At 40.0% G+C, this 16658-nt stretch overlaps 1 protein-coding gene across 1 annotated transcript in view; it reads right to left on the bottom strand.

The window, feature by feature from the left end:
* Positions 1–16658, bottom strand: part of nlgn2b (neuroligin 2b) — an 82093-nt gene that overhangs the window by 11079 nt on the left and 54356 nt on the right. The window contains exon 5 of the mRNA XM_074610908.1: positions 958–1143. Within this exon, the coding sequence (XP_074467009.1) occupies positions 958–1143 (186 nt within the window). The remainder of the gene's footprint in view (positions 1–957; positions 1144–16658) is intronic.

The raw sequence follows: 16658 nt of genomic DNA, 5'->3' as shown, positions 1-16658 counted from the left end.
GGGATATTTATTGACATTATTTTATATCCTAGATATTAAAATCTCTTAAGCTTGTGTTAACCACAGATCTTATTTCAGGCATCTAACCAAAAACTCTTTCAAAAAAACCATTGACTTCCAACTCATTTCGGGGTTCCTGCATTCCTGCAGCACTCTATTAGTGAACTGAAGACTCTGTATTTTAGCTTTTAGAAGCCCACATTGCAAGATTACTGAACAAAAGGGTCACTTTAAACTGCCCAGCTATTAAAGGTATGGAATTGTTTTAATATACAGCTGGCAAAGACCACACATCCTTTTGGTCCAGTCCTCAGTGAGACACGTTGTTAACGTGTCTGCATAGAATCACCAAGGTAGTCAAGTCAACAAGTTCAGCAGTTCAAAATATCAAATTCACTAATGAAACTCAATAACGTGCTGCTGTGTGTATACAATAATAAATAAGGGAAGTGCTCCTAATGTTCTTCATCGGAAATCCAAGTAAAAAAAAGCCCTGTCCAGACGGGATTAGTTTTATTGGAGAAGGACAATTTTGTCCGTGCAGTTCAGTGATCGTGTCCCTTGTGGAATGACATAATTTGGGATCATTACAGGGCTTGTGTCCCAAGGTGAGTAATGCTTTTATGGCAAAAAACTACTACTGTTTTCATCCATCTGTCAACAATGTCAAGACTTAAAATCATGGTTTTCTTTCAAATTACTCAATATTTGCAGTTTTGCATGTTTATTGAAAATATATGTAAACAACATTGCTGTAAATAGTGGATGACTCATTTCTGAATATTGCGTCCCTTCAATAATATTGCTATATATTTATTGATCTGGTTTAGGCTGTTCATTGAAATTACTAACATGTTCTATGGAGAAATACACTACCCACACTGTCCCTGAAATGTTAATCCCCTTTGAGCAGGGTATATGACTGCTAATGTGACAATGACAGTGAAAGAGCCTCACCCTCGGAGTGGTGGGAGAGGATGAGGAGGTTCACGCAGGCGGCACCGGCTCCCGAGCCAAAGATGGTGATTCTCTCTGGGTCTCCTCCAAAGTGGCCAATGTTTTCATTGAGCCAGCGCAGGGCCTGGATCTGGTCCAACAAGCCATAGTTCCCCTTAGCAGACTGGTCCCCTGTGCTCAGAAACCCTGCAGGGTAAATTAGAACAAACACAGAGAAAAAGACTGATTATGTGCAGGAAGAGGAGCGGGGCAGAAATTCAGGAGCACACGATAACATAATCCTGTGTGTTTATTGGCTTTTTAAAAAGAAAATATCCCACGTAAACAGAAGATGGCATCCTGTCATTGTCAGGAACTTCTCAGCCTCCAACTCGTTGCAAGTCTGAGGAGATTTCACACGGAAAGCTTGCCAAATTACTCATTTTTAATATCCACGCTGGAAATACAACACAGTTAAGAGAAGAGGAGGAGAGCAACAGAAGGCATGTTTCACCTACTTCCAGGACACACATTTGCACAGTAGGTGCACACCCACAACAAGATCAAATAAACTGAACAAAATGTCACACACACAGGCACACTGACAATTCTTTGTTCTTGTGATTTTGAATTGAAAACAATCTAGAATGATTTCAGCAAACTGCGTACTCCTCAGATTAGTGGCTGTTGAGGCGGAGGATGTGATGGAAAATAGAAAAAAAAGCATCTGCACCCACCTTCAAGGTGGCCTACTCATCTCAGTTTCACATAACATTGCTGCTTAGTTGTAAATATTACGAGATTCTTTTTTTTTTTTTTTTACATTTTTTCTGCCACTTCTTGTGCATGAACAGAATTTCCCAGCAGTGCCCATAACTGATACCATAACTTCTACTTTTCCTCAGTTAAACTTGCAATCACTACACACATTATTTGGCAGAAGAATATGCCGCATTAGGGTCATTGTAGGTAAAAATCATAGACCATAAGAAGTGGATGGAGTCACCCCCCTGCTGGCTATTAGAAAGAATGCAAATTTAATGCACAAAAAAATCCTTTCTTGGTAATATCCAATATTTACAATACAAATCCAATTTCTGGTACTATTTATGGCTGGAATTTCTCCTGCAACAGCCATTAAATATGTTTGCACTAATGAGTTATTTGTCTAAACAGTAGTCTGTATCGTCAGTGGCGGAGTCCACCATTGCCACAATGGATTTGAATGGCGTTCAAATGGCAATCCCAGACATCCACTGACTTGTTTGCCATTTAGTCGCTTTATACAGCGAGACAAAGGGAAGGCCAACACCATTCACGTACGGCTCTATACAGTGCAAACATGCTAGATGTCACCTAAAGGAGCATATTTGTTGAATAAGAAATGTTTAGTTTTGCAGGAATATGTACAGTATAATCTAGTATACACAATACATACCACTATACACAAGGTCCTGGTGTCATTGTCAGTGTGTCCTAATAAACTCCGTTAGTTATGATGTGTCTCTCTATGGCATAAGCCCACATTTTTTAGTGTTTTCGGTGAATACTGTTAAGGGATTCTAATTCAGCAAGTTTCCTCGTGTGGGAATTGAAAGAAGACACAAGTGACTGAACTACTGTAAGCAGTGTGTTGTAAAGGGCAGTCGGAGCGAGTGGGACAGCCATAAAGTACAGTATAGGGAGAACACAGAGACAGATGGTAAAAGAGGACAGTCAGCACAAGTGTGTCGAACAGCAAATTAAGTTTTATTGTTGATGATTATAATGTAAGTGATGATGATGATGGTGGTGGTAGCAGCGGTGATGATGATGGTGGTGATGATAACCTGCTAAATTGACCTATCTACGACAATTAGCGTGACACACACACACGTCTCACTCCACACTGTACTTACACTACTGTTAACAACACTTTAAGCTTGGAGTGTTTTCGGTGGGTTCACCTGGATTAATTATGATTCATATTACAGAGTGTTGTTACATTTGGACAATATTTATAAATAACGATATGTAGCGGTTGCTCGTGATTTTGGTGCCTGGTGTCTCATTAAGGTTATTTTGGATTGGTTTGTCCCTGTCAACAGTTGTATCTGAGTACATTTTGTAAAATATTTTAGCCTATAATCATATTTTATACTTTATATATGTATATTATTACATGCAAAACATAATGAGGGAAAAAAAGACACTTGTTGGCTGCTAAAAATAAATAGAAGGAAAAAAAAAAAAAGACAACTGCAAGTAACGTTATTGCTTTGTGCTTTGCAACAGCAACAGCATCCTACAATATGGACAGCATTTGCCTGACCTTTGCAGAAGAGACTACGCTTGAGCACGTTTGCATGAACAGCAATAATTAAATCTTAAATAGATTAAGGTAAACCTCTATCAAAAATGTTCACGTGTCCGTGGCTTTATCTGGATGTCCACCTGGGGATGAAAACACCTCGAACAAAATGTTTTCATGCTGGTCCACAGATGCAGTGACCTGGATGTTCTACTTACAAAGCAAAAAACATAGAGGCTAAGGGCTGCCATGTTGGCTCTACATTCTGTTACATTATCTCAGAATCACAACTAAATTCTCGGTAGCACTTTTCTATCACGCCCATGTCTATAATGCATGTAAGAATCGTAATACTTCATAATTGCTGGTCACTCACTGACATTTTTTTGCAAGGATCTTAGTGTATTATAATTCCTATAATGCATTATGTACACGGGCGTCATAGAAAGTGTTACCAAATTCTCTTTTTTATCTTGAGAGAACAAATGAATGCTTAAGTACGTTTCATAGTTGCCAAACATGCAACCACAAATAGTGACCCGCTCTTGAGAAAACAATTATCTTTACCTAATGGTAATGAGATAATGATCATAAGAGATGATCAAGATAATAGGATTACCAAATGGAGATATAGTTTGCATGTTATTGTGTAATTGCATCATCCTTAGATCATCCCGGCAATTGACTGGCTCTTAGCCCGACGTGACTCTGACCTGGTAACGTATCAGCGCTGACCTGTGCCACTTATCAAAACCATAGGCATGTGGACGTGTCTGCTCCGTGGCTGCCCAGCCGAGCGCCGAGCGGCCTGCCACAGTTGCCTGGCAACTGTCCAGAGAGCTTCAGGCAAAATGATATGGACAGACACTCACGAAAAAAAAAGCACTTGCATACACACTCATTCAAGCACTTCCATATTCCAGTACACAAACAGCTGCATGCATGAACACAAAAAACAAAGTCAATGCACACACACACAGTTGAGTGTATGAACTAGCATGATAGCTTGAGCTAGAGCCTGCTGTCGCTCTCTTTTCGCAAGGGCAACATGAAGAGAGGAAATTCTGGTTTATCTTCCGCCATTGAGGATAAGTCAAACAAGTTCCCTCTTCTTCTCTTTCTCTTTCACTAAGTTTTCTTTCTGATCCCCCCCTCCCCTCCCCCTCCATCTGCTGAGCTGGGCTTCCTACTGACTTTAGCGCTGAGAGCAGCAGTTTATGAGGCTGAACTCATGCATATTCAACACTTGCTTTAGGTAACGGCCAAGGAGCTGTGAGGAGAGTCATCAACCTGTAAGTAAAGATGCGGGGCCGGAGACGGCGGAACGAATGGATGAAAGACAACGAGAGGAGTGGTGAGCAACCGATGGAGGGAAATTTAAAACGGAAATATTTACAGTATATCATATCCCAGCAAGAGCGGACAGAAAGTCCCTCGAGACCGGTCTGATAATAACTGCTGCTTCCTCTCATGTATCTTTCCCATCATCGTTAGAAAAATCTTTCAAAAAAAGTGCATCTTATGAAATCATGAAAGCATAATGCATGCTACCACTGAATACAAAAAAAAATAGTAGGAGCACTTAGTGTTTCTCTAATGTACGCTGATGAGATGAGTCATGCTAAAAGTCATTATCCCTTATTGATATTGTATTGCAGGAAGATGTATTATTATTATAGAGAAACAGATGAAGGATTTAGATTTTTAGTTTTGAGACAAGAGAGGTGCGTCATGCAAAGAAAAGGGACAACAGCTCCACATCAAGAGGAGGCTTTCAGTATTTTGTAGAGATATTCCGATACCATTTTTTCCTTCCAGAGGCCGATTATCTAAACTTGCGGTATCGGCCAAAACCAAGTACCGATTTGATACCAGCATGATAAAAATTATATCTTCGTCACTTTTGGGCTGTCTTTGTGGTATTTTCTCCTTGTTGGAATGGGGTTTCCAACATTTGCGGTTCGTTTTTTTCCCCCCCTTTGTCTTGGTGAAGTTGTCGTGCTCGTTCGCGCGATTCGTCTTCAAATGTTTTTAAGATTGCTGGTGTTGAAATTGGCAATGCTGGTGCCACCCCTCGAAACGGAAGCCTTATGTACTGTTCATATCGCTGTTTTACTTGTTGGATTTTCCACTGAAAAATGGCTGACATTTTCCTTGCTCTGACTACCGTTACCAAAGAACGTATATTGCCAAGAAGTGAAAGTCAAGTGTTTGTTCCATTGCAACATCAGCGCCCAGCATCAAAGCTACGCTTCCGCCATTTTGGACTGAAAATGATTACCGGACGCCAGTAAAACGTCTGCCTAACCAATGCCGTACAAAAGTAAAACAAAATTCTTTCTATTCTATTGTCATATTCTACTGAAACGGCCTTTGTCGAACAGTAAAATATTATAAATATAATAAGTGTTTCAGTCCAAAACGGCGGCAGCGGCTGTTGTCAAAAAAACACAGCAGTTTCGTCTCTATGCTTCTATACCATTCTTGTGCTATCGTCACATGACAAACTACCTACAATCAGTTCTTCTGCGCTGCTTTAAAACAGTAGTTGCCAGTGGCAGCCATGATATATCCACAGCCACAGCATAGTGAAGCCTACTGTTTTGGAGTGGCGAAGAAGAATTGATTCCTGGTTAAACAAGTTGATTTTTTTCTGGGTTAATAAATGATGGTATCGGATCGGTGCATAGACTGGTGTACTCCCGAATTCTGGGCAGTATCGGACGCATTTCCGATACTGGTATCGGAACAACTCTAGTATTTTGTGCAGTATATTTAATGTCCTGTATTGGAAAGCTTTATTCAGTGCATCCTCTGTTGTCGACCATCTCTGTGAAAGTCTGCACCGTTCACAAACCCACAGTCCAGAACTGAAGTGCGGTCAGTCTTCTGACTGTTTGACTACTGAGACGGGAACATGCATCTGCAGAGTAATTTCCAGAACTGAACAGAATGACTGCAGTGGGTCACTGAACATATTTCTGTGAGAAGAGAGGAGAGAACAAGAGAAGAGGGAGAGGGGAGGAGAAAGGGATAAAAAAAAAAAAGAAAATCCGACAGGTATTAAAGCGAATATTGCCCAAAGCTACTGTCAGATCCTAAATGACAGAGAGGTGAAAGGAATATATTGAAGGGCATATTATATAATTTCCCTGTGACGTCACACGGGAGATGATTAGAGATGTCGGAAATCAGAGGGGAAGATATTGCCTTTTTTTATACACACAGAAAAGGTGATTGAAGAGAGGAAACAAAGCAATGTTTCTGTATATATGAGTCACAAAACGAATCAAGCAAAAGCAGAGAGGCGCTAATACAAAATAGGGAATAAAAAACCTTAGCAGATGGTGAATGTCTCCTGCACACACTGAAGACTAAAGGATCTGTTTTGATGATTGGAATAAAGTGGATTTGATTATTCAGTATTGTGCGGCAGCCTTGGGGATTATCTACTGTGTATGGATGTAACCGTGGATGAATATCTCTGTACCGTATGCAGCATGTACTGATAAATTAACATCTAATTTTGAAAGATTTTCAAAAGGTCTACTGTCAATAAAAGCACTGACTCTGATGTACAGTTAGTAAATCCTATTACGGGCACTGCACTAAATATCCCACAAGAGTCTTTGTGAAAAAACGTAGTTTGAATAATGATGAGTTTATATATGTACAAAAAAAATAGGGTGATTTTTAATGATAAGATTTTTCTGTCTTGCTTGAGATTAAAAGTCTAAACAAGACTTGGTCAAAACCGAGTATATGGCTGGACCGTGTATGGTCAGTCTGTGAATTTGTGGCTTAATTGTTACACGAATAGTAGTTTGTTCGAAGCAAAGACACAAAATCTGAGTTTCGTTTTTTTTGCTTCTATACTGTTTGACTAGGGGACGCGCTGCTCGACTCAACTGGCCGTTCAAGCGGTGACGTACTCGATCGCGGAATGCACTTGATTTGTCCCTGATTTTCTGCTCGCCGTTTCAAACAGGTAGCTCGTAAACTTTCTGTTATTCCGTCTTAACAATCCACTGGTGAGAAATAGGCTATGCCACTGCTGAATCTCGCTTAATTTTAGAACGATCCCCTAGTTTCACAGCTTTGTCCAAGTGTCGTGAGCCGGGTGCATCGCACTGGATGCATTTGCATGAAGGACTATTCCCGCCTTTTCATTTTGAAAGAGCAGCGGCCAATGAGGAAACTCCAACACTTGGCCGATCAATCGTGTAACTTCATTACTCACTCACTCACGCAGTGACAGATTTTTGCATCCAAAAAAGCAATGCTAGCACCCCCCGGAGGCGGATTTTTTCATTTCTTTCCACACCATAAAAGTGTTGTATGTTCATTTCCATTCTTTGATTCAAAGATGTGCTTCACCTTTTGAACGTTCTTGCTGGATTATCAAAATTTTTCCACAAATCTGTTAAATCTCCTTGTTGGCGCTGGAAGTTCAATCTGAAGACCTGCTGGCAGGTCCATTTCAATTACGCATCACTCAGTGTGTCAAGTATACCCAGAAATGAAATTATATTGTAATTGAGCTTCCTCCCGCTGAACTAATGTCATTTCAGCACACCGCCCATAGGCTCCCAATGTCATTGTATTTATTACCTTACTTATCTCACTCAATTTTTATTCTCAAAGGTCCATTCAAATGGTACCAAACTGTGCAGTAAAACCAGGCTGTCATGCACATTTGAAAAGCAATGCTTCAAACATCACGCTCGCACAAAGACGATTCAAAGCTTTTCAAAGAAAGTTCCATTTCTGAAACAAGTTATCATTGATGGAAATCAAGTCAGCGAGAATTAGAAACAGATCAAAATAAATGAGTTGCAACCCTTAAAACAGAGCCTTGTTCACAGACAGAACTTTGAATCACAAAGCTAATCATATACAGACATAAAGCTGCTTTGATATAAACTCATTAATCATATTTGCCCTTACTTGTATGTATTCAACTCATGTGATAGTTAATATATCATATCAGCCATCCCATCCTATTCACTGGCTACACTCAGTTTGCAACCTCCACGTCTGGGAAGTGAAGCCAATGCTGAAGTGCCTTAAACTCGTATTCCTTCTAATAGCCAGCAGGGGGCGACTCCTCTGGTTGCAAAAAGAAGTGTGATTGTATAGAAGTCTATGAGAAAATGACCCTACTTCTCACTTGATTTATTACCTCAGTAAACATTGTAAACATGAGTTTATGGTCTCAATCGCTAGTTTCAAGTCTTCTTCAATACAGCATGATGTTCATTTAGTAAATTATGGTCCCATTTAGAGTCAAATAGAAGATAAACCAGGGTATGCTTTAGGGCGTGGCTACCTTGTGATTGACAGGTCGCTACCACGGCGTTGTCCAGTCTGGTTGTTGTTTGTGTTTTTGCCTTAGAACTTTAACCCTTAGATGGCGACGGCCAAAATACCAACTTGATTTTTGGTTTCCTAAAAATGTCTTATTCAGCATTTGGTTGTACTTAGCTCCACCCCATTGTGTCACTTCTGGTTGCAAAAAAACAAGATGGTGAAGGCCAAAATGCTGAACTCGAGGCATCAAACGATGACGTCACAGTAACAACGTCCACTTCTTATATACAGGCTAGCTACAGTAGAGGTTATTGGTGAGTTATGTTAAGAATTTTCCAGTGTGAATGACTGGCGGCAAATAGTATGAGTAGATTCTCTTGTTACAACATGACAACATTTTCTAGCCTATATCTGCTTAAAAATTGTGCAGACTGACACCATTAAAAGTATGCTGAATTAGCTACAAGCGATTCCTCTTTGCAATGTACCCATAGATGTACAGGCAGCTATTACTGGATTACTTTGATACTGAAGAAAACTTGAAAATGTGATGATTTTAAGGCCAGTTCTGGAGTTATAAGGAGAGTCTTTTTTTCTATAATTCCTAAGTATAATTGCTATTTTAGGGTACTACCTTTTGAGTTTGATTTTGACACTTTACAGTATGTGGTGTGTAAGATGTCAAGCATCGAATAAGACTACAGTAGCTGCATTCATTATTTTCCTTGTATTTGATTGGTCCAGCTGTGCAGCTGGCTGCCAGCCCGGGAGGCAGACTGGTGTCAGTTTCAGTCAACATACCTATAAGTCATTAGCGCTCAATGTGAACTTTACCTATGGAAGCAACTGTTCTTGGCTAACCCGAATCACATTCATCACACTTGCAATATGGCCCAGACAGCAGACAAAGTATGAAGCATATTGTAGCCATTTATGCAAAAGGTACTAAATTGTTTCTTATGTTCCAAAACCCTTGGTTTGCACGTGAACCTCGTCCCAATCAAAATGACACTCAAGCAAAAATGTTTTGTGTTTTTCCGTGCTGTCATCACAGTCGTGCACTGTCTGCAAAATGTAGGGAAAGAAGAGTTAACGATTGCTTCCCGAGTGGGAAGATTGTGGCTCTGTGCAGGGAGTGGGAGGTGTGTTTCATTTGTATTTAGGGACAGCAGAGTTGTGAGAAGGCAGCAGGCTGAAATTAATTGACAGCAAAATCTGTGATGGCTAAAAATACTGTTTATGTCAGATTTAAAGGGATGTTTTTGAGAACAACGGGCAACACAATTTGAACTCATTCCCAAGACTCACTGGGCTAAGTAGTATTTGTGGACACTGTTTGACTTGAATTAAGCTAAAAATGTCTTCAGGTGCATGGGCTTATAAAATATACATAAATTATACGTGTTAAGTAACAGACAAAATGGTGTTTACTAGTGTGTCAGTAACAGGGTACATGAACACATTATTTTTGGATACATCATTTTTAATTGATGGATCTGTACTTGATGGGAAAACCAACTCAACAGAGTACAACAAGCTAAAGGGAATACATTTTTCTCTGCATTTTGTAATTTTAAGAATAGTACTACAGTATCAATCATCAAATCATTACTTACCTAAGTAAGTACAAATACCACAATCTAAAAACACTCCATTACAAGTAAAAGACCTAAATTCAGAATGTTAATGTAAGTAAAAGTACAGAAATATTATCAGCAAAAATGTACTTAAAGTATCAAAAGGAAAAGTACTTACTATGCAGAAGGGCTCATTTTAAAGTGTAATACTCTTATAGAATAATAATACATATATAATAAAGTGTCAAATAAATGTAGTGGAGTAAAAAATAATTTTTTTCCCTCTGAGATGTGGTGGAGTAGATACATAAAGAAGTAGAAAATGGAAATACTCAAGTAAAGTACAAGTACCTCAAAATTGTACTTAAGCACAGTACTTGAGTAAATATACTTAGTTACATTCCACCACTGATTGACTGTACACATTTGTGTGCCTTCAAAGCATCAACCTGATTTAATATTGGCATATTATAACATATATTTCCACATCCTATACTGTACTTTTCACCTCTCTCTTTTTTTATTTTTAACTAAAGTTATATTAACTGTCTGAACCTGGGAGACATTGAACAAACAAAAACTGAATTTTCCATGAAACCTATGGCTGATACATACAGAATGTTACATATTAAACAGATGAATATTGACTGAAATACAAGGGGGGTTTGACAGAATTCCAGCTGGGAACGGTCAACTGTCAGCCCGCTGCCTGCTGTGTGCTAACTCGGTGGGGGGGCTGAGGACGACTACACAATAGTGATCACTGTTCAATAATGTGTAGTAAATGAAGCGACAAGTTAGTGAAATCAAGTCAGATGTTGCAAACAGAAAGGGCATTTTTTATCTTGTGGCCATCCACAATGATATGAATTGATTTGAAGAAACAAAACTGACGCACAGACATGCCGTAACTTTCTCCCCCAAATAATAACGAGCAACTTCGGGTAGAAGAAATATATGTTTCCATCGCATTATTTGTGCTTTCCCAAATATCGTATTCAGATTTGGGTACATCCCTCGTAGTAATAGAAGTAATAGTACTGAATAGGGTATGTCCAATCTATAACAACACATGGTGGTTACAAGCTTTAAAGTAATAAGTATTACGGAAAGTATTAATTTGGTTACATTTCATAAGGTTTACCACAAAAGTAAGGCAAAACTGTTGAAGATAACAGATGGGACGTTACAGCATCTTTACTGTTCTGATTCAGTCCCACTGCTCTCATATTTCCTTCAGGAGTTGGTGGAGACCAAAACAGAGCTAAAAAGAGGCTAAATATTGAAGTTACATTTGTCAGATGGCCATAAAAATGACTCTAAATGAATGCCGATGTGTAAATAAGCAACTGCTTGCTAACAGGTTAGCCATAACAACTCTAAAGGTGCTCTATACGATATCCAGAGCATTAATATGGCAGTAATCAACTATTTGCTATGTAAAGATATAGTGGAGTAATGTCTACCTGAGCAGAGAAAGAAGTCTCTCTCTCTCTGTGTGTGTCGTAATTCGAGCTTCTCCGTGCTTTGTTGACATCGCCTGTTAGCGCGGTTAGCACCGTTAGCTGTCGCCATGTTGAGAGCCGTGCGGATGCAATAGAAATGCTCCAAATCTCGCAATTAACACCTTTAAAAGACGCTTAGCGTTGTGAATGCCAATGTCGCCTGGTGAATAAATGCTCTCCAAATGAATTTCAATGTTGCTCAGTTTCTACTGGATGTGTAAATAGGCAGCTTATAGTCGTTTTAAGGGCGATAATTTGTCAGTGTTGTGTTTACAGCTTGTTGCACTTCCCCCGAGTGGTCAAAAATAGTCTAATCAATAGACCCTAAATCAAATAGACCACCAGTATTGATCTGTTAGCATGTTAGCATGGACAAAACATGACTAATTTTCAGAACATTGACAGCACAATTAGTTTGCGTTGAACGAAAACCTGATTTTATCTCTCTGAGACAAAAGTATCTGTGCCACAAAGTATCATCCAGCACAATTGTAAATATGAAAAGTACATTTTGGCAGGACAATAACCGAGTAAATGTTAAATTCATAACTCCTTTTACTCCGTGTAACAGCCGCGGTTATTAAATGTGGTGTTTACTACTAAACAGGCTGCTCTTACTTACAAGTAAAAAGCTGAAATTGGGTAGAAAGTGCAGAGAAACGTTTCCAGAAGAAGCGTTTCATCTCTCTTCCTGAGGTGAAAAATGTTCTCACTCTCAGAGCCCACGACGGTGGGCCTTTCCCCAGAGTTCATTAATTAGTTAATTAGTTAATTAGTCTGAACAGATGGCTATGCAACACAAATCAGAAGGCTCTCTGGGCCCGGAGCAGGAGGAAGGTAGGAGAAGGTGAGCCGAGGAGCAATCTGGAATCTCAACTGTCACCGATCCTCTGAACCAGCCTGTGTGCAGCAGACATTTTCTTCCCATTCTCCCATTTTACTCCACAACGACATCATAAATTACTAAGAAAAGTGTATCATTTGCTGGAAAGTTACATGTGTACGTGTCGCACCGGAGCCAAAGCGTACGGTGTAAAACCATATGGAAGGGCGCTGTGGTCACACTGCAGGAGCGTCTATTTGAATGAATACTTTGCATCGCTGCCGATTTAAAAAAGCATTTCTGACGGTTTATTTTTAGACCGTTCCCGTCTCCCCCCTTCTGTTTCCCTTCCCCTCACTGTCTCTCTATGATTCTCCCTCGCTCATCTGTCTCTATTCCCCGCTCTCTCTCCTCTCCTCCCTGACTCCCTATCACTCTCTTAAAGGCGCAGGCGTCGTATAAAATGAGGTTGGCATGTGCGAGCTCCCGTGTGTGTAAGCAGAGGACAATACTAACGATTAGAACGTAAAACGTAAAATAACGGCGTACTTGTGTTTCTCACTTTGACTCCAATTCACAGTGTCAGAGAGGAGCGCTATTAAAAATTCAGATGGATGGTGCATTATTCATACATGTGTTTTACGCACGGCACGCAACCAAGTAGCACACACACACACACACACACACACGCACTTACACACTGTCACATGCACAAGGAGATATTTGTGTACACATGCATGCTTATGCTACACAAACATACACACACACACACTAGGATAATCGCCTTAGTACAGTAACCCATTTAAAGCATATCTGAGAGAGAGAGAGAGAGAGAGAGAGAGAGAGAGAGAGAGAGAGAGAGAGAGAGAGTGAGAGAGAGAGCACACATTCGCCCACATACCAACATTTTCAACAATGTTAAGGGAATCGAGGACACTGCGTCATCCCTCACAATCACTCAGCAAGATAGCTTTCCGCTTCTATGTGTATGTATTCCGTACATATTTTAATGATTGTTCAGTGCAATAAACACACTGTACAACGCATGAGCGCACTTCAAACATCTCCAACATGAATCACAGCAACAATGGCAATGTAAATCGGCCAGGTCAAGATGTCTGTAAAGGAAGCAAATAGGGCTATCAATCGATTCAAATATTTAAGCGCGACTAATGCATGATGGTCCATAGTTAATCATGATTAATTGCAAATTAATCATACATTTCTTAATGGTTCAAAATGTACCTTAAAGGGAGATTTGTCAAGTATTTAATACTCTTATCAACATGGGAGTGGGCAAATATGCTTGCCAATATATAAATATAATTGGAAATCAATTAACAACACAAAACAATGACAAATATTGTCCAGAAACCCTCACAGGTACTGCATTTAGCATAAACAATATGCTCATATCATAACTCAAGCCCAACAGGCACCAACAGCTGTCAGTGTGCTGACTTGACCATGACTTGCCCCAAACTGCATGTGATTATCATAAAGTGGACATATCTGCAAAGGAGAGACTCATGGGTACCCATAGAACCCATTTTCATTCACATATCTTGAGGTCAGAGGTTAAGGGACCCCTTTGAAAATGGCCATGTAAGTTTTTCCTCCCCAAAATTTACGGCAAGTTACTTAGCCTCCTTCGCGACTCGCTAGTATGAGATGGTTAGTACCAATTTTTTTTAGTTTCATATGATGCCAGTATCTTCACTCTAGCTTTAAAACGGAGCCAGCAACAACCTAAAAATCGCAAGTTGCGTTAATGTGTTAAAGAAATTAGTGGTGTAAAAACAAATTTGCCTTAATGCGTTATTATCACGTTAACTTTGACAGCCCTAGAAGTAAACAAAGAGTGTATTTTAAATACTACATTCAACAAACCTGATTTGAAATTGTGAACTGAATCTCGCGCCCAATTTGTTAACAGTCACAATTTGTCTGCCAGCTGTGAAAAAAAAAAAAAAACCCTCATAACAAGCTGAAATGGAGCAGGATAAAGCTGCAGGTCCAGGTCCTCATTTCAGTAACTCTCAGTTTGTCCTTGTCCCCCTCTACCATTGGCACTCTCAATAACGCTCTGGATCGTGTTACCCTCTGTTAATACTCGCTGCAGCTCTTGGACGGCGTCCTAAACTACTCCCATTTCTCTGTTTATCATTATTCTGATATGTTGAAACAGGCGTGATGCAATAAACAATATCTGATTACCCAACCTGGCAAGCGCAATGCCAGCGTCAGATAGTCTGTGTGCAAACACCTCCAAAAAGATGACGCCGAATGTAAATACTTGACTCCACTGATATCCAGCGGCACAAGGGGCTGGGTGTACACACACACACACACACACACACACACACACACACACACACACACACACACACACACACACACACACACACACACACACACACACACACACACACACACAGCTCTGCCCACAGTCACAGGCCAAGCAAGCACAGCAAAGCTCCAACAGAATGGACAAATAGAATACCCCTTAATCCAAAAATACACCGAAAGCAACAAACACACATTTCAACTCTGTTTTCAATGTACACCAAAGGCACTAAGTGGTTTGTGGTGTCTCTGAAGTATAGTGAGTCACATCCTGGCTGTTTTGTTTTTTTATGCAGAAGTGCATATTAATACAACAATTAATTAATCGGAAAAAAAAAAAAATTTCAGGGTAAGTGAACACAGTAAACACACCTGTTTGTGCTTTATTATGAAATCCCTGCTGCACAGAAATAACACTGACTGTTATTGTACAGTTTTCAAGTCCCACACCAGTACAGACTGTAACATCCGGTGTGAATTTGACTTCTGCTACCCGACCCGAACCCTGATGATTTGTCGGGACCTATATGGTTCAAGTTGCTTCAGCGCAGGTACGGTTTTAGTTATTTTCGAATGTACCATAATGAAACATTTCTCTTATTTCTCTCTGAATGTGCCTATCATCTTCGTCCATGTCTGTTACTGTATGTGTTGCGTCTAGACGCCCCGTGGGAAGAGGAAAAGAGACAGAGTGTAGCCACCGCGCTGCATTAGCCTGGTGAGCTAACAGTCAGCAATGGATGACATAAAGCAAAAATATGTCTTTGAGTCTTGGGTCGGGTTCAGGTCCTAAATTTAGCTGTTCCAGTTAGGTTCAGCAGGGTCAAGTCTTAAAGGGATAGTTTGGGTGTTTTGAAGTGGGGTTGTATGAGGTACTTATCCATAGTCGGTGCATTACCTACAGTAGATGACGGTCAGCACACCCCCAGCTTGGAGAAGCAGACAAGAGTTACCACACGGAACGAAAGCAATGTACTGCTGTGGACGGGGGCTGCAGCAAAACGTATGTCAGGAACCTAAAGGAAAGACTCACCTAAACAAATCAATATCTGTTTAAGTGTACACTATATTTAGAATGTTTTCCGACAACGAACTGAACTGAAAGTGAAACTTATCTATACTGTTTTTGTCAATGGAGTCTGGTTCAGTTCCACATCGGAAAGGGCTGTCTGACGGCAAGATGAAGCGATGAAAATATTTTCATACCCCACTTCAAAACACCCGAATTATCCCTATTATCCATTTAAAGACGCCAGCATAGGCCAGAGCCTCATTTACATTTCTAAGCATTTTAAAGAGTAACTTGACACTAAATTCACTTTTTTTCCCCTCTACAGACCTATGACGTTCCCTGGGACACCACGCCCAAAACTATGAGGCAATGTCAAGGGCGCAAGAGTTACATATGGAACTATAGTTCTATGAGTTCTGAATTAGAGACACTTTAAATATCTAGGCATCAAAACAGATATGACAGAGCTGTGGGGAGGGTGGCAGGGTTAGTGGTCATGGAGTCTGGGTTTGAATTTTTGGAATTTGTTAAGATGGGTGTGTTCTGAGCCAAAATGGGGCGAGCTGTATGCTATTTGATACGTGTTCCCTGTAAAAACAGTAAGCTATATATACATATATATATATATATATATATAAAGATAACATAATAACAAATTGGTAATAACAAAATACTGGGAAAGTAAGTAATCTGCTTTAGTTACGTTTTTTTTTGCTTTGATGGGACATTGGCAGTAGTATACAGTATACAGTAGTATACAGTAGCTCCCATGAGATACTCACCATTTATACCTGTCTCTCTTTTGAGCATGCTGTCTGCACTTTCCCTTACATGCTCTTTCTGCTGTAGCATGTCAACA

Source organism: Sebastes fasciatus, chromosome 16, assembly GCF_043250625.1.
Source record: "Sebastes fasciatus isolate fSebFas1 chromosome 16, fSebFas1.pri, whole genome shotgun sequence".
Lineage (NCBI taxonomy): Eukaryota > Metazoa > Chordata > Actinopteri > Perciformes > Sebastidae > Sebastes > Sebastes fasciatus.
This window is presented reverse-complemented; position numbering and strand designations above follow the sequence as displayed.